Below are 20,933 nucleotides of genomic sequence, written 5' to 3'. Positions count from 1 at the left end.
CCCCCCCCCCCCCCCCCAGTGTGGGCCCAGGCTGGCTCACCCCAAGACCCCTGCAGGGGTAGTTGTGGGGGGTATGTGGCAGAGGGGTCTCTGACCCCCACTCCCGCTCTGCTTACAGCTGCCAGCTGGTGGGGAGGGGAGGGGGCTGGGGAGAGGGGCAGTCTGACATCTGGCAGCCTTCTGGGAAGCTGCTGGAGTGCCTCTGCCTGCTGGCCTGGGCCAGTGCAGGCCAGCTCCAAGCCCCCTCCCACCCAGCCAGCTAACACCTGTTGGGTTCAATGGTGCTCTAACTCAGGGCGCTTTGTGTAAAAAACCATAGTTAGAGAGCCTCTCTGACATTATGCCCAAACTTCTGTATGCAGCCCCAGTAGAGAAGCCTAGAGTCCTCTTTAGAGGTGGTTTCTCCAAGGTAGGTTTAATGCCCTCCAGCGTAGTTTGTCTCACGCTACCAGCTCTGTACTTGTTGCACGGGTAAAACGAACACTTCAGTCTCTGGGATTAGCATTTAAAATAAACCCCAAATACCCCTGCAACTCGTAAACATTCACCTCCTCTCACTCCAATACAGGGCAAGTGGTTGCAACAAAAACTCCAGAGACTTTAGATGTGCGATTCTCAACCAGGGTGCTGTGGCACACAGGGGTGCTGACAGCTCCTTTGAAGGGTGCTATGAGATGTGAGGCAACAAGCAGATAAAGGCAGGCTCATGCATGTCTCTGCCTGGCCAACACATCCCCACTGCCTGGCTTCTCTGGAAGGAGGTAAACACTATAATATACAAATTAGTTTTTGAAATTGAGTGCCGCCCCATTCACAAAAATTATGGAGGGGTGCCTCAAGGCCAGTGAGGGGTGCCTTGAGGCCAAACAGATTGAGAACCACAGATCCACAATCCACTCTTTTCTCACAGGGCCCAATCCCTCTCCTATTAAAGTGAGGGGCAGTTTTGCTGCTGATGTCAATAGGAGCAGGAACAGCCCCATGATCTGTAGGTGAGAAAGGATTGCCTTACCTGCCATGTTAGATTTGTTGTTGCTTTGTATCTCTCTTCACAGTAAACATTGTTGACCAGTGTTTGCTTCCTCCAGTGCATTATAGTTCTTGGAGCTGAAGTGTTTGTAGTTTCAACAAAGGTGATAACAGGTGCTGCAGGTATCACTAGAAGTAATAGAAGAGAAGAGGAAAATTACTCTGAAGCAGGCCTGAGACGCAAACGTCACGAACACATTACTGTTAGGCACCACTAACATCATTTTTAATATATTTTATTAAATAGTGCAGCTGCTTTCTCCTCACAACAATATATCACAGTCTCTTTAAAAAGCACCGTCAGCTTAGTGATCATTGCACGCTACTGTCCATTAAAGATAACTTACTGTTAATCAGTTTTACACTTTTATTAGTATACACTGCAAGTTGCATATGTAAAATACTTGCCAGGAAAGGCTCTGTTTGCTGCCATGCATGAATTCTCCTAACAAATCACTAGATTTGTGAGACTGCTGATGCTGAAGGTCAAAGCACTCTACCTATCAGTGAGCACCTGACATGCTGTTCTCCTGCCTGCTCAAGTCCAACATGTCACGAAAGACTGAGAAAAGAATATTATTTCCAGTACAAGAATATTGAGACCTCAGTTGAGCATTCAAGAGGATTGGGGTTTTGATGGAAAATATTTTATGCCAACTTGAGAATAACTAAGACATGACTATAAGAAACTATTAGAAATACATCAACAGCCATTTCCCAGCCATTTATAGGGTGCATCCTGACAAATGCACAAGTGCAGTTAGTGGCACCGTAAACCCAGTTGAGGTGTCACAAACCACACACCGTGCATGTACACCTGCATGCTGCACTGCAGATTTGCAACATAGTGCCAAAATTTGACACCAAGAGATCCCAGTGTCAAAAAAATAACTGCTGCAAAAAGCAGCGCGGTGCACACGGCAGCAGCATACACCACTAGGAGTGGCTGGATCACTGCTGCTGTTGTCCTGGGAGACTCCTAGAACTGCAGGCAAGGTTACCAGGGCCAGCACGGGTACCCCACCTGGGGCAATTTGCCCTGCACCAACCCCATGTGCAGGGGCATGTGCCGCAGGAAAAAGCAGTGGCACAAATTTGTCCCACTGCTATTTTTGCCATGGCAATCACACACCCCTGAATGTGGGGACACACACAGAAATCTTCAGTAGAACATCTACACCTAGATCTAGATTTTATTGATTTGGTTAGGGTCCCCCCCTCCCTCCCTTCATGTATTACAATCTGAAAATGATTACAAAATCTGCTTTCAAAGTCACTGTTGAATTACCACACCATACCTAGATCCTCAAGGTCAACTATTAGATCAGGTGAATATGCTGTGCCCAGGACATTTTGGGCTTGGACCCTCATGGAGTACCGTTTTTCTCCTTGCAGTTTGTTCAGTGGAATGGTGAGAGTTCCTTTCGAAGGAAAGGCCTTCTTCTCACATGTCTGTACACTAGGAAGGGAAAAAAAGCAGCAGGGGTGAAAAAGCAGCATGGGAGTTTTGCCATTAACTTCAAAGGAGCCAATATGTCACCATGAGCTATATATTATTCATCAGTAGCTACGGAATAAGAATTGAATCTTGTCATTCATATTTCTAAATTTTTGGCTGTGATTGAAATAGCTTTAGGATTATGGCAGGTCACAGTAAGAAACAGTTCAACGATAGCTGGTCTCTGAAGCTCACCGTGTATTTAGTGAAAATACCACCATGAGGATGGCTGTACAGTACTAAGACACAGCTCAAGATCGTCCTGCAGTTATTCCCAAAGCAGTTTTACCCAAACTTGGCTCCAATGTTGTTTTCTGTGTTTTGTGGTGTTCTCCAGAACCTAAGCTATCATTTTAAAAAACTGCCTTTTTATTCTTTCTGTTTGTAAAAATAAATTTGTGAACAGAAATAGCTTCAGTAATTACGTTTCCTGATTCATCAGCTCTGGGGAGAATGCAGTTCATGAATTTTTCAATGAGAACATATAAACGACTGCATTTTAATATATGTACTTGAACTCTGAAATAATCAGATTTCAGTTCACAGAATGTTAAACAGTTTCTTTGGCACTATTCAGCACAAATAACTTCACAATATTAATGTTATGGTGTTTGCAATGGAGTTCAAAGCAGAGATTCTGGGGTGAGCATGAAGGATATTAAGGGAATGACACAAAAAGAAGCTGTGATTTGGGGGTTGTGGATAGAAAAGGTGTAAAATACCTAGTGAATTTCAACAGCCTTCATGCAGTGTTGTCCATATATAAATATCTGGTAAATAATGGGTATGTTCTTGCTTTGTACTGATAAGAAATTTCTGGCTTTAGAGATGGATGAAACATTCACTATGCTGCATTTCTGCATTTCATTAGGAAAATCAAATTAGATTCCGTTTTTGAAAAAAAATCTAATTTAGCCTAAGTTTTGAAGCAAAACTAGTTTTCCTGTAAAAGCAAGAAACTGCATAAGCTTTATTGCAGGCAAATGACTAGTTTGAAGAATTCTGATGTAACCTATGTCCCGTTCTCCCTCTTGCTATGCTTCATTCTTCTGCCTGTCTACAATGGAGCCATGTGCCCTGAAGTTTACTCAGTTCCAGTGGGGCAGACTTTAGTGGGAAAGGTATAGGCCTGGAACCAGTTAACCAATATCATTTAAAAAGCAGAAAATCCTGAAAGCAGGGAAATTCCTGAAAGCAGGCCCATGCATAGGAGCAGATTTGTCTCTTGCAAATATGCAGACTAACAATCCATTTAAAATCAGTTGGACAAGAATCCATTCTCCTGCCCTGTGACAGTGTCTTCCTACACTTTTAAACAATTCACAATTGGTCATCAAGTTCTAATGGGAAGATTTCAAAGCTCAGGATCCCATTGCTTTTCTTAACAGATATTTCATTGTCAAATTGCTCTTGAGGTGGTATGATTTCTTTCATATTATTTACCCACTTGCTTTGCTCCTAACTCTTCTGTTTTTCTTTTTTGCTCTCTACATCCATAATTAGTACTAAAAAAAAGCAAAGGGCTGTGACTTCTCATTCGCTGAATACCTTTGTTGTGAATGGGCAGTGTACATCTGAAAAATTTGGTATACTCAGTTAATGCATCTGCCCAGTAAGGTCAGATCTGACAGCTGAGAATGAAGCAAGAAGGGAGAGTTCTGTTGTTCCAGGGCTGCAGCGTTTCTTTACATTGCTGTTTTACTATGTGAAGACATAGTAGCAGATTACTACATTTCAGGACCTCTTTCGCTGCTGGTGAAATGTTCTAGTATCATACATGAGTTTTGGTCCCTTGTTGACAGAAACAGGCATTGATTTCAGCGCTATCAGTTTTGTGGGAGAGAAGTCCTTTCTTCTCCATCCCCACCTTTGCCTTCTCACTTGCACATAAGAAATCCTATAGTGGGGAAGGTCCAGGACCCTTTGTCTAATGGTGGCAAGTGGTGAACGCTTTAGAGAACGAGTATAAGAAACTGGGCACGTGTTGAGGGATCCATCCCCCATCTGACCCTGATACAGTCTCACTTTCGAAACCACTGTTCTGATTAATCTGCATGAAACCTGCTTTCTCTTTCCAGTAAGTCACCCATGGTGGGTGTGCGCTCTTGAGAGCTGTGTTCAGTTGTTACCTCTGCAACAGACTTCCTGAGTGACTCCAGGCAAGTTACTTAATCACTCTGTGCCACATCTGTAACATGAATAATACCATTCACATTTCCTCCGCTGTGCCTCTGGCTTTCCTGTGTAGATGGTGAAGCCTTGGTGCAGTGAATCATCTCTGATTAATCTGCTTTTTAGTCCCTGGCAGAATGATATCCTTTTGGAGGTATGTGATGTGCTATAAGTAATTAATAATACAGCATTGATGGCTCCCTTTTCCATTATTGCCTTACTTCACTTTTATAGCAGTGTTTCTCCACAGAGCAATACCAGCATGAGATATGTAGGTATAAAACTAAGGCAGTAGAATGAAGGGCAAGACCACTGACCAGAGAACTGGCTTTTATTTTTATCCTTGATTTAGGCTTTGTTTGATGCTCAATTACAAACACAAGTCCCAAATGGCTAGAGAATTGACTCTAGTGCAAAGAAGCCTAAGTTTAAAGGTTTAAATTCTAAGCTCAGCCAAACTGGCAGTAAGCAAGTGAGAGCTTGCTGCTGGCTCAAATGAAGAACTCTGTAAAGACACCGTTTTAGAAAATGTAACTAGGACACTGTCTGTTTCCAGTCATCAGAACTAGAACACTTTATACAATCACGTTGGTTTGTGGTTGCTGTTGCTCTCACCGCACGTGCTTAGACCACGTAGTAATATTGTTTCCCCAGGTTACAAAGCTTGCAGAATCTAACCCTGTCCTCAATTAATATAGTTTTATTTTTGCTTTCTTTCTGTGCCATTAGCACCTTAGCCACAATGGAGGTTTACTGGCAAGAAACTTGGCAAGTCTCATGCTTCTTGTCCCTCATTCTTTACAACCACCAGGGTCCAACCTGGTGCAGAGAATCCTGTTTTGCGCGCACTTGGTTTTCAAATGATACCGACAAGCAGTTCTGACTGTACTTACTTCCACACCAAGAGAGTGTAATCAGTGGTTATGTATGTACGCTTCCCAGGGTCCCAAGTACAAGTCATGTGGCTTGAATGTTCATAGATAACACAGGTTAAATTCCTGGGGCTGTCCGGTGGATCTAGAAAGACAGATCAAAGGCAAATACATGTAAGTACAATAAGTTTAGGGCAACTCAGCCAGTGACTAAGGATTTACATATGTGAAATGCTGATGTCCCATGTCACCTAAATATAAGATTTAATTAACTTTGGACGTAATCTGTGAAGAGATGCTGCTTCAGGGTAGGCAGACACAAGCAGATTCTAATGTTATATGGTGCCCACCGGTAGCGAACTTCAGCTGTGATATGAAAGCACTCTAATGAATTAATCCTCCAATAGGCTGGAACTTGGCCTTTGAGTGCGGAGTTTGCAGGGCTCCGGCAGAGCGTTTTTGAAACCTTGTCAATTCCCTTGGCCAGCAAAGTACTGCAAGGTGAGAATGGCTTCTTGAGAAAGGTTGCAAGGTGATCTTTCCAAACCAACTACCTGGATGAACTGTGAAGTTCAGGGACCTTAGGTGACAGGCCAGATTTCTCAATCTCTTCCTTAAACCTGCAGACACCAAGGGATCTAGCATCCTTTCTCTTTTCATTTTGAATGCCAATGAACAATTTAAGCTACGTAAACAGAGAACTGGATACCAATGAATGGGCAGCTTTGTAAGTCTTTGTAACAAATAATGCCACCGATAAAAAAGATATGGCTTATTAGCAGATGGAGCAGTAGGGAAGGGAGGGGCATCAGGGCAGGGGAATGGCTTGTCAAATGCACATCAGCTAAGGACTTGAAAGGGAAGTCTGCTTAAATTTCATTAATTCCAAGTCAGATGTGTATTAGTCCTTTCCCTCCGCTGTTGGCTTTATGGCTACTTTGCTGCATCCACCCAGTCAGCAGAAGCACTCATGTGACTGTTATGGCGAAGGGCACCAAGCACACAGGGAAACATAATGCACCTCAGAACAGAGTCCAAACATTTGTAGCCATTTCAGCAGAAGGCATGCAAGTTTGAGGAGGAAACCCAAACCTGCATGTTGCTCAGAGCACCTGGATCCTAACTCTTTCTCTTTTCTGCCCGCCCCTTCTCCTCTTCCCGTTCTTAGCAAGGATGTTCTGACTTGTGGGGATTCATTGTGTGCAGGAATGGAGCAGCTGAGATGTGGCGGGAGTCATACCGCATAGCCACAGCAACACAAAATGGCAACACCCATTTCTGTGCACTGGAAGGGAAAAGCCCCCAGTGGGCCCCAGTGACTATCTGATCAAACAGAAAGTCCCTATTTACATGGAAGTGGCAGCAAGGGGTCAGCCAGCAAAGCACTGGGATGTACCTCCTGTGACCAGGTTTGTTACCACCACCTTGCCACTGATTTGGTTGCTGATCTTGAGCATGCTACTTCGGGGGGGGCAGGGGGCTGTGGGTTGCAAGTGAGGGGCACTGGCAGGGCTTGTGGGGCAGCAGCTTAGGAGTGAGGGGCAGAGGCAGCGCACAGGTATATCACTGCCCTACCCAATCACATACCCCCCTCCCTGCTGGCTCCACACCCCTCAGGTGTCCTTTTTTTTGATCCTGGGATCAATGGTAACCCTAACCCTAACCCTCTAACCCCACCATGATTTAGTTTCCTTGCATATAAAACAGAGGAGTTACACTACCTCCTTTTATAGAGCTCTCTGACATCTATTGACTAAAAGAGCTGTGTCAGTACTACTACTAATATTGCTCTACAGTGAGGCCCACAGCCACTTCCAGGGAGCCTTTTATCTCCTTTCTGTATGTGCTAGCAGGTGATGGTGACGGAAGGAGGAGGAGACCGTTTCCGTGTCATTTCCAAACACCTGTACATTGCAGCCAGTAGACAGAACATGCAGGAAAAATCTTTCTGATTATGTCATCTACTCACACTAGCTACAGGTATGACTGACTGGTTGATTACAATAGTTTTTAAATTACCAATAAATCTTCAAATATTGTGTTGTAAAGAAAAAAGTAAGTGTAATCTACAGAAAAGTATGAAAGTTGTTTTTGCATGATTTTGCCTGATATTAAAAATTATTCAGTATTCATAGAGACAATCCAAATAGGGATGAAAGAGACCTCAAGAGATCAGTTGATCGAGTTCCTTACCCCAAGGCAGGATTTACTAATTCTACATTCAGCCTAAATTCCAGTGTATCTATTCTAATTATGCTTACATTCTAATACTGTAAAGCTAAAAATAGCCTGCAGGCCCCACAATGTGATTGCTCTCTGGAAAGCAATTATAATTATACCATATTCATTTAGATGAACTAGAATTAGTGAAAAACCACCACAGAGATAGCAAATTACTTACATCCTGCAGAAAATTGTGTTCCGCATACCAGCAGCCTTTCAATACTGTTGGGACACTTCGCAAAACATACAACAGTCGTAGAATCTGGTTTCCTAAAATCCTGAAGCTGAAGCTGCACAGTGGTTCTGTTTATTCTTAATAATTTGTCCTGAATGTGAGTATCATTTAGACTCATGTATAATTTTGACTTTTCACAGTTTATGGTAGAATGGCAATTTATAGAAATGTTCCAACCCAACTGAACAACTGGAGCTGGTTCTATCCACACGTATCCAGAGCAGTGGAGGTTTATAACACCTATAAAAATACAGAAGGATTAAAATATTGCTCTGACTGAATGTTTAAATTAAAGAATGCATGTTGGTTTGCATTATGTTGTGACTGGGCAGGTTATTACAAAGGCTACTGTTTAAAACCGAACCACAATGTATCACATCATAGACTAGGCCTGAATTCTTCAGCAAATGTGCCCAGCAAGTACAGTAGCCAGAATCAGTTTATTGGAAATTCTGTAGGCGCTCCAGGCCTGGGTAAATCCTGTTGAGGTTTCTATTGGACTAGACATGCAATTTCTTTGTAAAGTGCTTTGAGATCTACTGAGGAAGATGGCTATGTGAGAGCTTGGTATTATTATAACATGAGGAATTCAATCAGGATAATATCCCTTGTATTATATATGTTAATACCAAATGTAATCCTTACTCTGCCCCTACCTATTTAGGGTGGACCTTTGATAGAGTGGGCCTTCATTATCGTAGATGTTAAGGGAGATGCGTGTCAGCCTGGGAAACTGTGGTGAGCATATGTTCTGTCCAGAGGATCAGTAGTGAAATAATTCATGCTGAAAAGTGACGTCTAATGACAGCAGAGCAGCAGCAGCCCACTGGGATCAACAGGGTGTTCTTTCAGACAGGAAGCAAAGATAGTCACAGTCATGGCCCCACTAAGTCAAAGTGAGGTTAGCATTGAGTTCACTGCAGCCAGGATATAACATGTGCGTGTGAGTGCACAGAATCAGACCTTGGAGTTTGAATCACTCTTTCACGCTAATGGGAGATTCTATGAGCACTTCTGGGGCCAGGGAGTGCAGAACACAAGAAGCCCTGATTTCCAGATCATCCTGAGAACAGACCCAGAGTCTGATCCCCTGGCTCTGAGAATGCTCTTTCACATCTGAAGGGGAACTTTCTGCTGACGCTCAGTCTGAGCAAGGACGTCAGAATATGGCCCAATCTCTGACAATACAGGTAACTAACTGAACCACTAGCTATGATGGGATCTCTGGTGGCCTTTCCACAATGCCCAAATACAGGGCAGCATGTAGATAACATAGGAAAGGAAGCCAACTGTGATTCAGAGTGGCACAATTTTATTTTGCTTCACCTTGCTCAGGAAGGGTGAACAGGGGAAGGAGGGAGAAAGGTAACTGTTAGCTGTATGCCTGGCCTATTGTCCATCCCCTAGCATGCAGGCTGATGCAGTGGAGGAATGAAGCCAAGGCCACCTGTCTTCTCATGCCCTGCACCTTTGTGTGTGCAGAGGGAAGTACAGGGTCTCCACACATGCTCTTCTTCCCTCTGCCCGCGTCACCCCTCTTTTAGGTATTTGGTGCTTTCCCCCAAACCCACTGTGTGGGCATGCTGAAGTGGAACCTCTGAAATGTCATCAGTTTGACAGGATGACTCAATCAGATATGAAATTTCTGCTGGCACACATTTGAGCCTGTGCTTTAATAGTGACTCTGGGGAAATAACCTATAAAACATTTTTTAAAAACTTACCCGATCTGATCTGATCTGATCTCAGGCAGCTCTACAAGAGTACTAGACTAACGTACAAGGAACACTGTATAATCAGATTACAGCTCCGCCCCAGCAATGACAAATTTAGCTTTCGAGTGATATCAGGTTTGATCTGTTCTTCCTGGAAAGGTGCAGCTATATTAAAACCTTGTATAACATAGGGGACTGCAGTAACATATAAGTTGTGCATGTATGTCTGTGACTTTCAAATATTGTCTAAAATCCCCAAGCAGTTGAATATAGTTAATAATATTAACTTCTAACATGTCCTCTTTTTAGGAGCTCTTCATTCTGACATTAGTGAAACGTGTTATTGATTTTTATTAGTCATTGTCCTTCATCCAGTAGTGAGATAGGAGAAAGACCATACCTCTGTAAATCCAGCAGAAGAGTATATGCAGAGTCACTGTCACCTTAGATCTGACCATGATCTGATTCATAGCCTATAACCATGGAAAGGCATTGCCCCTGAGAAATGGAAAGAAAAAGTTAGATCTTTTGCACAATAAACAGTGCAACTATGAGACAGATTGCTAAGTACAGTTCAAAACTGGTGAAATTAGAAGCCAATATCAAAACCTCAAATGTACAAATGAAATCAGCCATTGTTGATAAGGATGGTTTTGGAGGCACAGACCCAGGAGTGAGCTCATTGCTACTGTTTTGGTTCTATTGTTTTGAAATGGCAAAATCCTGTGTTTTCCAGCTTAACTGTTGAACAAAGCTGAAAATTTTGGCCGTGGATATTGAACCATGGAGGCTGCAAAAGCCAGAGGACCAAATTTATGCCTGTAGTGCCACTGAAATTGATAGCATTGCTCCAAGCATGAATTTGGCTTGGTGTGGTTTGGAGATGGACTGAGGAGGTAACAATTAGGGGTATGAGTTTAGGTTTAAGTCAACATTTGAGACATGGGTTCCAGACTGAATCTGGGGTAGGGTCTGACAGTAGGGAATGCAAACAAAGTAGAATATTTAAAATAAAAGCACCTACCAGGAATGGCCTGATTTCAGTATATGATGAGTACCCACAACTCCTGTTTCATCTGTCTTGGGTCTGCCAGTTAGAGAAAAGGGGAATGAGTTGGTTCAAGGTTCAAGATTTGTGTGTAAGTTAGCTCATTTGCTTGCTCATTATGACCATGTGTCTCATATATTTCTTTCTTTCCCTTTTTTAATTTGTTTTTCAGATAGACTTTCACCTAGTAAAGAAATTGTGTGGACAGCAGATTCACTTGAGAGAGTACTTTCTTGTTAACAATTGCCTGTGATACTTTTTGGCTGGTACATTCTGCTCTTTGAAGGGAATTTCTGGTCCAGTCATTTTCATATACCCCTCTCTGTTGGGTTGGGAAACCTTGTAATTATAGCCTTTATGCTCCAGGCCTGTTATATGGAACTATCAGACCCCAAAACCTTAGACCTAAGACATAAAGTGCCTATGGATTTGGGGGTGTTTGAATTCTTGGGAGCCCCATTTGCAACATATTTAATGGGCCAAAAGGAAGGTTCTTGGCACTCTATAGAAATCAGACCTCTGTAAGGCATTTTTACCCAAATTCACTAGTCATTTTGTTTTAAATCTTGGCTGTAAGCATCGCTGCAACTTTACTGTTATAGGCGCTTCACAACCAGAACTTACAGGGACTCTTGATACCCTGAGCCTTGTAAAAATCAGAGCACCAACCCATGGAGCAATAGCTTTGCTTGGAAATGCATCAAATTCCTGGAGATGGGAGCATCTCTATGTACTTGGATCCCCTTAGGAATTCATGACATGAATGGATTTGGAATAAGTTCATTTTCTTGGTGAAGTCACCCCAAGACATCATTTCCTTGTAGATCCCTGGTATTCCCCACTTGAAAGAACTTGAACCTGAACTGGCTTAGGAATAAAAAGGAATAAAAGGAATGTGTACAAATATGTTGCATTTTTAGGAAAGCACAGCTCATACCAGATGCATGGCATATATGGGAACTGAACTGGCCCTGAGCTGGATGTGTAAAAACCTATATTTACAGAGGAAGATATTCTGTAGCGTCTGCACCATCAGATTAACTTGGAATTCAGACCAGCAGGAGCCCAGACTCCCAGACAAGCTCTTTAAAGCTGTCTCTCTGTCCACTACTACTCCTTTCCAAATATGCCCAGTACAACCTTCCCACCCAATCTTGAACACTTGTTATGAGGTTGCTCAGTGGCCTGAAAACTTTGCCTCTGCATTCATCCCTGGTCTTGGATTGGGTTACTGTCCCTTTACTGTGTATCTACAGAAGAAGCTGCCCATCTCAGGAGTTGTCTGGTTGGTCAGCTCTCTCCCAATTCTTAGAAGGGTATTTGCCTTCTGGGTGCCTGAAAGATGCTCATCATTTCACTGGAAACTTCTTTCATGGCTACCGGCTGTAGAATGATATTGTAGTGGTCGGTAGCAGCGGGAGGAGATTGATTCCTACCCTGTTAAGATGACAGACATGTGTAGCTTTCTGGTCCTTCTGGAGTGCTGAAAAGCAAAGCTGCCAGCATGCTCCTCTCCCACTTTCTTACTCTGAGCACAGAAGAAGTGGCTAATGGGTGTTCCTTTGAGAGTATGCCAGCAGGGAAGGAAAGGCTTGGTTGCTTCTTCTGCAAAAGGGAGAAGAAAGAGGGATGTTATTTCCTCCAACCCCACAGAGACCCTTGATGGAAGATTTCAGAAGCATGGAGAGTCTAGCAGTCCATGCAAAGGAAGTTGCTGTGTAGTGGGACTGAGCTGCAGGGTATAGGTGGCTGTCCCCTGCAAAATGTAACCCAAATTCATAAACCTTTTTGCAAAGCTGGATTGGATGTTGGGGCTTGTCCCAGTCTTGTAAGGGTTGCACACAGACTTTGTCTTCATATCTGTGAACTATCTTCAATGGTTAATACATCTTCACATGAGCCCTTGATGCATGCCCCTGATGTAATGGTAAGCTGCTACCAAGTCCCCTCTCAGCCTTCTCTTTTTCAGGCTGAAGAGTCCCAGATCCCTCAGCCTTTCCTCGTATGGCTTGCTGTGCAAGTCCCTGATCATACAGGTGGCCCTTCTTTGGATGTTTTACCACGTCCTTGTTAAAGTGTCGTGCCCAGAACTGGACACAGTACTCCAGCTGCAGTCTCACCAAAGCAGCGTAGAGTGGAAGAATCACTTCCTTGGTTTTGCTGGAGATGCATTGATTGATGCATGTCAGAGTATTATTTGCCTTGTTGGCTACAGCATCACACTGCCAGCTCATGTTCATACTGTGGTGTATTATTACCCCTAGGTCCCTTTCATTCTTAGTGTTGGTCAGATTGGCGCTGCCAAGCCCGTAGGTGTGTAGGGGGTTGTTCATCCCCAGGTGGAGCGCTTTACATTTCTTGATGTTGAACTTCATCTGGTTCTGATCTGTCCAACTTGCTAGCCTGTCTAGGTCCACCTGTATCCGCAGCCTATCTTTAAGCATGACCATGCTTCCCCATAACTTGGGGTTGTCTACGAACTTAGCCAGTGAGCTCGTCACCCCTACATCCAAATCCTTAAAGAGGCTGAAAAGCACTGGACCAAGCACTGACCCCTGAGGGACACCACTAGCCACTTCTTGCCATTGCTGTGCCAGCCTAAATCAGAACAGGCTTGCAAGGCACTTGTCTAAACATAAGCTATTTCTTCTGCAGATCTGAATGATCTCCCCCTGCTTTATCATGCAACAACACTGATAGGAAACAGCCCCACACTGTGCAGCATTATGGGATTACTAATGTCTTACAGCAAGATATTTTAAGAATACTCAACTATAAACTAAAGTTCAATTATTCTACAGCTCACTACAGTCTAAAAGGAGAGGAGCAAAAGAGCAGGATGGAACATAGAGTATAGTGAAAGGTCTAAGGAGTTCTAGCCATATGCCGCAGATTTGGAGGTATGATCAAACAAGAATAGAGGCAAATGTCGAGGCAGTCCAGATATTGTCATGGAATCAAAGTGCACTTTCCACAAGAGTAGACATTAAAGAAAGCTCCATTAAGAGGTTTATAATCTTCCTTATCATAAATGGTATAGGAAGTTTCAATAGGATGACCCACCTAAATGAAGGTAAGCACATGGGCCAGTCCTTGCATGATGGAAACCTTCTTATTTTAATAAGTCTTTTCCATATTTGTAGATTATGTCTATCTTCCCCTAGTCAGTGGACTATTATTCATATAGTACTTGCTTCACTTAGCTCTAGTATCTCATTCACTTATGTTTTAAAAGTCCAAACAATGAGGTTTCTCCCCTTTCCCTTGAAAGGCTAGCTTATACTCAAACATTAGTCAGAAAGCTGTCTCCTACGTTTGTAGTCTAAATTTTTCTTTTCTTAAATTTATCCCATTATTCCTAGTTATACCTTTCTTTGCTACCTCTTATGAGAAAGAAAATACCAGAATATAGTCTCTCTCCAGAGAATGCCAGAAACCCACTTCCTGTTTTTCAGTGCTGGACATGCCCATTTAGATCTATGTTTGATAAAAACTCCAGAAGTAACATCAGAAGTAATCAGAGGTCCCTAATAAAGATACAGCTGAAAGGCACCTTTGCTCAAGACTGAAATACCTTAAGCTGATGAAAAGAGGAAGAGCCATACTTGGTTTTAGTGGGTACTTGAGAATAACTGAAGTGCAGAGCTAAAAACTTTTCCTGGGAGAGCATATCCATTTGGAGGCTGTCTGAGGACATACAGGAGCAACCTAAGCAGTGGCGACACGTAGGGAGTGCATGGGGGTGCGCCCCCTGAGCCAGCATTCCTGGGAAGGGGGGGCAGGTGAGAGTGCTGGTGCCCCCCTCCTGAGAGCGCTGGCCGGGGAGTGGGGCACCAGGAGAAGTGATCCCCGAAGTTCCCCCATCACGCTCACCCTGAAGTGCCAGTAGCGTGTCACTGCCACTTGTGGGTCGGCAGGATCAGCCGCAGGGGGACGCCCTGGGTTGCTGACTGGCCGCTGGGGGGGGCAAGTGCCCCCCTCCCCTGACTCAGGAGCCATGAACCTAAGCATTATTTTTTTGAACAGAAACTTTGGGATACAGCTGGGTTTCTGAAGGGAGACATTGCTCTGTTTTGTTTATGAGGCTAAGCATAGTAGATCTTAGCTCCAACATGAGCTCTACAGATGAAAGTGTAGCATGGCTCTCATTCACAAGCACAGTAGCACTAGCATTTCTCGTTTACATAGGTACTTAAGTCTGTTATGAAACAATCAAAAGTGGATATTTCCACATAGTTTTTAAATGTCAAAGATATGAAAAAGCTTGTATAAAAAATCTTAACTTGTAAATATTAATTTTTCAACCAACACGCATCCTATTAGAACATGTTTCTAAAAACTAAAATTAAAAGTTGAAATTAGTGGTTCTCAAACATTCGTGGGTTACATACCTCTTCTTAAGTTTGTTATGCTGCTGGGCCCCTCCGTGATTCCTCACCTTTCAAACTTCTTCATCAATCTAAAAGTTATCGTAGAGTTTTTCTTTCTTTCTTTCTTATGCTTTTCTCTTGCCTACCCCTCCAGAAGTTTGTCTCGTTCCCTGAAGGATATGCCTGGCAAAACACCGCTCTAGAATACAGATTACCTTACCTAACAAATATCCTGATTCTTCTACTTATGTGGCTTCTGCCACAGCCTGCTGGAAGCTCTTCTCCACATTTTGGATGACGATAGCTACCTTAGTCAAATTTCAAGCTCTTCCTTATTATCTGATTTGGTAAGAGAATCTAAAGGCCATGCCAACACCCGTTAACTTTGTGCAAGTTAAAACAGACAAATACTATGAAAATGATCTCTATGAATAGCTCTTTTTAAAGAAAGTCTTGCTTTAGATTTCAAATAACAAATGATTGGGGGATTCACTATTCTCATTTTTATTCCAAATTCTAGGCACCATTTCCAAACTTGAGAATTTGAACATGACCCTGTCTAAGTATCTGGTCTGATCTCTTTAGTAGTTTAGCTACTAAAACCTTTGAGTATATTATAATTGAATTACAACTTAGAGCAAGTACGTACATATAAATTAACTGTATATTATATAAAATAGTATATGTTATCAATAAATATAAAGTAATTGACCCTACTTTACAAGCATATGCAGTGCACTGTTTACGGAAAGCATAGACAAGAAAACAGTAAAACATAATCTTGTTATAAACAAAGTTATTTGTTCTAGTAATGATATCAAAGATTAGCCAAGCTGGTGATTCTTTACCTTGCCAATGGTTAGGATACCCCTTCCATTTTTGTAGTTAGCTCCTTGATTTCTTAGCTCACTGCTGCCTAACAGAATTGCCTCTCCCAATTAATGTGCACAGTGCACTATTATAATGGCAGAAACTGTCAGCAAAACCTTGACCTATATTATCACTAAAAAAACCACGCTTATAGTTTCCAGTTTGACAACAATCTTTGAATCTGAGTCAGTCCATGGGAAAACCCAGCACCCCTTAAAGAAACAGTCTCATGTTTTTCCCCTGAGCCTTTTGGAAGAATTTATTTTAATATTATTAAAAATGTAGCTACCTTCCTCCCAAAGCAACAATAACCATCCTCAGCAACCACTTTATATTACATTATGTGTAAATACGTATTTGTCAACTATCTAGCAAAACAATCTAGCGAGGATCAATTTCAGCATTTACTGTTTCATAAGTGTGCTTAGTTCAATTCTTAACAAAAATATTTTCTGATATAAAAACAGTCTATAATGTAATAATCCTTTGAAATACTCCATCTTTTAAGCACCATCAACATTTTATCACATTCCACCTCTTCTCTTTCCAGATCATTTGTGTGAAATCAACAGAAATGCTCCTAAAACTTAGCATTTCCCTTGTTTCGTCCCAAACTGTTATGATTCTTACCTCCTCATTCATTACTGAATGCTCTTCCCCTGCTTTAATGACACGGAGCAGATTAAGGGAATGTCTGATTAGGTCCCCTAATGACTGAGACTACGTTCTGACCATGATTTAAAATGTGGGCCCACATCCAATGTTATGTGCCTAAACTAGCTCTTGGTTGTTCATAAAGAGAGTGAGAGATATAATTGCCCTTTTCAGAATTCAGCTGTGAGATGGTAGACATCCTAGAAAAGCGAGTTCATAGTATTCCCCATTATATCAGGTCCTGTCATTTGGGTCAGTATAAAACAGTAAATTCTGTATAGCAACAGGAAACTTTGTTCTACTCCAGGGAGAAGTACTTTTCAGTCTGCAAGGCCAGATATATTTGGGCTTTAGGCAAGAGAAATGCAATGTGTGAGGGAAGTAAAAGTGCCCCACAGCCTGGGTATCACATCCTCCGGCAGCTGCTGGTCCAACTATGGACTACTGTACTTTCACTCCCCTTAAGCAAGGATATCTGCATTTATTAGAAGGCAAACATTTTTACAAGGGATGCTCCACTTGAAGAAGTTTTGTAGTGAGGGAAATGGGAATATTCCTTCTAAATGACAAGTTTGAGGGGATCACCTCAAACTTGATGTACTATGAGGTATTCTGAAGACAGTTACCCACATGAAAGAAAATGTTTCTTCTTAGGCCGTGCTCCACTAGAAAATGTTAAGGGAAATCCTTTAGGAGATCTCCCTTCTGCTCCGTAGTGCTCAGAGATCTCTCCAGGAGATCTCCTATAGCTCTCATGTTCTCCCCTTAGAGTGGGAAAGTATGAAATCATGAGACAACATGAAGTCTGTGAACTGACCGTAGGCTTTGTAACCCAGTGCAACAAACAGTGCATGTATCACCTATGTCAGCAATTCTCAACCTTTTCCACCTTATGTCCCACCAACCATTGGTCCCCAAAATCCTGGTCCCACCATAACTAGCAACGAGTGGGGGGCTCCCCCAGCGGCCAGTCGATGAGCAAACCTGGAAGTGCTGGTGGCACAAGGCGTTGTAAGTGCTGGTGGTGAACCCGGAAGTGCCAGCAGTGAGCCCGCCATTTCTCCGCATCCCACCTAGATGGCCTTCACATCCCACCGGTTGAGAAACACTGACCTATCTAACAATGAAGGGGTCATGTGAATGTGTAGAGGCTGCTGTTAATGAACTAGAGGGAGTGAATCCCTTCAGATCATCAAAATTTTACTTTAATTTGGTAAATGTAGTCCTACTCCAGAAGAACCATTATGGAAGTATTGGCACATATAGCATTGTTCCCCAAATACTCTAAAAACAGGATTTGGTTGGAGACTAGCTGGTGCCCAAGACCCCCACTAAACACTCAAGGGATGAAGAGAAGGCCAGTTAGCCACAGGAGGATAAAGCTGATCAAGGGAGTGTTTGCAAATAAAACTGAAAGGAGGACTCTTGGCCTGTGAGGCTCTAGTTTCTTGACCTTCCTACTCTTTGAGAGCTTGGTTGCTGCTGCTGTCTGAAACCCAAGTGAGACCAGAATGGTATCTCACAGGATCCCAAGGAGAGAGGAATCAATTGTGGCTTGGGCCTGGGGACTGGTGTAGTCTCATTATTTATTGTCTTACCCACTCACAAACTTTCTCCGTTATTAAACCTTTCAAAGCCTTCCTTTCTCTTGATAAATTTAAGCGCTAATCTCAGTAACAGTGTTAACCTCATTAGAGTACTGTAACCGCAGGAAACATTCACCACATTGTGATAGCGTAATGCTGTTTTATACTTGCAACATTTTAAACAGAAATAACAGTTTCATAAAATAGTTTTCCTTCAACACTTTCTTTAGGTAGCACCAAGGACATTGACACACCTTGTTTTAAACCAGCATTTTTTGTGACAGGGAGTGTCAGAGGGAGAGAAGTCCAGTTCCTCAGGGAGTGTAACTCTGCAATGACTTCTGTGGAGCCAGGGCAGTTTACACTGACCGGGCACCTGCCCTCTAGTCTTTTGAAAAATAATAGTTTGGTTTAATTAGGCTCAGGGGCCAGAGATAGACATGCTCCTTATCTTCCTTCTATGCAAGTCAAAGCCCCAATCTACTGCTTATTCTGTCACCGGATGGGCAGGGCCTTTTATACACATTACTGAGTACAAGTGCATTTTAGTGCATGGCGCCCGATCAGTTGCACCAATTCATGTTACCTCCCACTTTACGGGTGAAACCAGCTTGCACGTCTGGGGATAAGGCCATGGAGTAGGAATGAATAATGTTATATATTTCTGTACATTAGGAACAGTGGCAAATGGTGATTTAAGCAAATAAGGGCATAATCCTGCCCTTTTGTCAAGAACTCTGGCTTTTCCCTTGGTGTGCCTGAAGATGGTCCTGGCTGGTCTCACCAAGATCAGAAACCTCATGGACTATGGCGGGAGGGACCGAGTGGGCCCTACAGTGCTTGCTCAGCACATGAGGCTATCCGTGCTTGGTGTCCCTCGTGGTGTGCTCCTTGTGACACTCTTATTTTAAGTGAGTGCTGTGTGAGTGCTCCCTGCTCACCTCAGACCTCACCTAGAGTTCATTGTTGACCTCCGTTCCCTGCCAGCTATAACTAATGAACTACCTAAGCAACATCCAGAAGGTTTGGCTACAAACTATACCTCAAAAGTATCTGTAAACACTTGTGTTTCCTGCCCCCACCCCCCATCCATTTCCTCTCTCTCAATCCTCACCTCTGGGCCTCCTACCCCCTATGGAGAGCAAAGAAACATGATAGAAGCCATTCTCTACTCCACTGTGACCCTGTGGCCTGCCAAGGACATCAGTTGGCAGCTCCCATATGGAACTATGAGAATGGGCATGTGTATGGCATAGTTCTTGCAGTTGACCAAAACTTGCCCCTTCTTTAGCGGTTAAAATTCATTTTCCAGCTTTCCAAGAGCCTCTTATTGAGGTTATGGCTGTATTTTTCCTTCACATCTTACCTAGCTACCTGAGGTCCTGCAAGGTACAAGATCTCCCAGTCAATGCCACCTGCATCACCTAAACAAGCCATTTATGACACCAGGAGGAGGAAATTCAACCAGGAGTTGGTCTGTGACTGTGGAATCAATTTGTGGTCCTCTGGGTAGAGCTCCAAAGTGCTTTCCTAACCCTTTAACTACACTCCTCTCCATGGATAGATCCAGGATTTTGTGAAGGTGGGTGTGGGAGAAGCAACCAGTGCTGCAGGGTTGGCTGCATCCCCACTCCTGGCTCCACACCCCACATCAGGGCAGGCCGACCTCACCCCTAGAGCAGCAGCAGGGGCTTTTTTAAGTCCCCAAAAAGGTAAGAATCTTGTCCCCCTTGCTCTCACCACCCCATCCCTTCCCCTCCATCCTCAGCAGCCCATCCCCTCCCCTCCCATCCTCTCCCCTCCTCTCCTGTCCCCTTCCCCACCTGCCACTCCCACTGTCCCCACTGCCCCGGCTGATGCAGGAGCAGGGAGGGGAGGGGGGACTCCAGAGCTACTCCTGCCCCTCTCTAGCCAAGGACAGCTGCAGCAGCAGCAATGGCAGTGGTTGGGGTCCTCCTCCCTGCCTGTTCCTGGGGTGGGGGCTGGGGAGGGTTGTAGAGGGAGGGGCTCCAGTACTGCAGCAGGCAGGCTCAGCAGGGGACAGCAGCAGGTGTCACAGCTGGATTCCCCTACTCCCCTGCTCACAGGGAACACCTGGGGAGATGGGCCAAGAAAGAAACCCAAACTGCTGCTCTTGACTCCAGCTGCAGTGGGGCAGGAGGGACTTGGAAGCTGCTGTCAGATTAGCCAGAGACAGTGGGACCATGGCTGGCAGGTGTGGGGTAATGGGGGGACGTGGGGCTGAGGAGGGAGGGGACGGGAGGATGTGCTGAGGGGAGGGGAGACTGGATTCTTACCTTTCTGGGGACTTAAAATAAATCTCTAGCTGCTGCTCCTAAAGATGGGTATGAAAGGGGAGGGGGGCGCATCAACACCACTGCACCCCCTCTGGATCTGCCCTTGCTCCTCTCTCTGTTTTCTCATTGGTTGCTTCCAGCCATTATTCTGGCTGTGGTTTGTTGCCCGTCTTCCCCCATAAAATGATCAGCCTTTAATTTCAGGCCCATTACAGTAAGTTAACTCAAGAGTATAATGGGAAATAGGGCAGCAGGGCACCAGCCTGGGGTGCTGACTTAGAGGCAAGGGTGGATCTAGAGGGTGCAGTGGCGTGGCTCCTAGACCAGAAGGGCACCTTCAGGAGAACCTGTTTCCCTGAAGCCAT

General features: G+C 43.8%; 1 protein-coding gene across 1 annotated transcript in view; it reads right to left on the bottom strand.

Moving 5' to 3' along the window:
• Positions 1–12,303, bottom strand: part of IL23R (interleukin 23 receptor) — a 40,234-nt gene extending 27,931 nt beyond the window's left edge. Inside the window, exons 1-7 of the mRNA XM_025212882.1 lie at positions 12,228–12,303; positions 10,768–10,830; positions 10,144–10,241; positions 7,973–8,269; positions 5,593–5,716; positions 2,328–2,488; positions 1,013–1,158 (exon numbers count right to left, since the gene is read on the bottom strand). Coding sequence (XP_025068667.1) covers positions 1,013–1,158; positions 2,328–2,488; positions 5,593–5,716; positions 7,973–8,269; positions 10,144–10,213 — 798 coding nt within the window. The 5' untranslated portion in view covers positions 10,214–10,241; positions 10,768–10,830; positions 12,228–12,303. The remainder of the gene's footprint in view (positions 1–1,012; positions 1,159–2,327; positions 2,489–5,592; positions 5,717–7,972; positions 8,270–10,143; positions 10,242–10,767; positions 10,831–12,227) is intronic.
• Positions 12,304–20,933: the final 8,630 nt, after the last annotated feature.

This window comes from Alligator sinensis, unplaced genomic scaffold (genome assembly GCF_000455745.1).
Source record: "Alligator sinensis unplaced genomic scaffold, ASM45574v1 scaffold1339_1, whole genome shotgun sequence".
Classification (NCBI taxonomy): Eukaryota; Metazoa; Chordata; order Crocodylia; family Alligatoridae; genus Alligator; species Alligator sinensis.
Note: the sequence above shows the minus strand (reverse complement) of the source record. Positions and strands in the feature narration are given on the sequence as shown.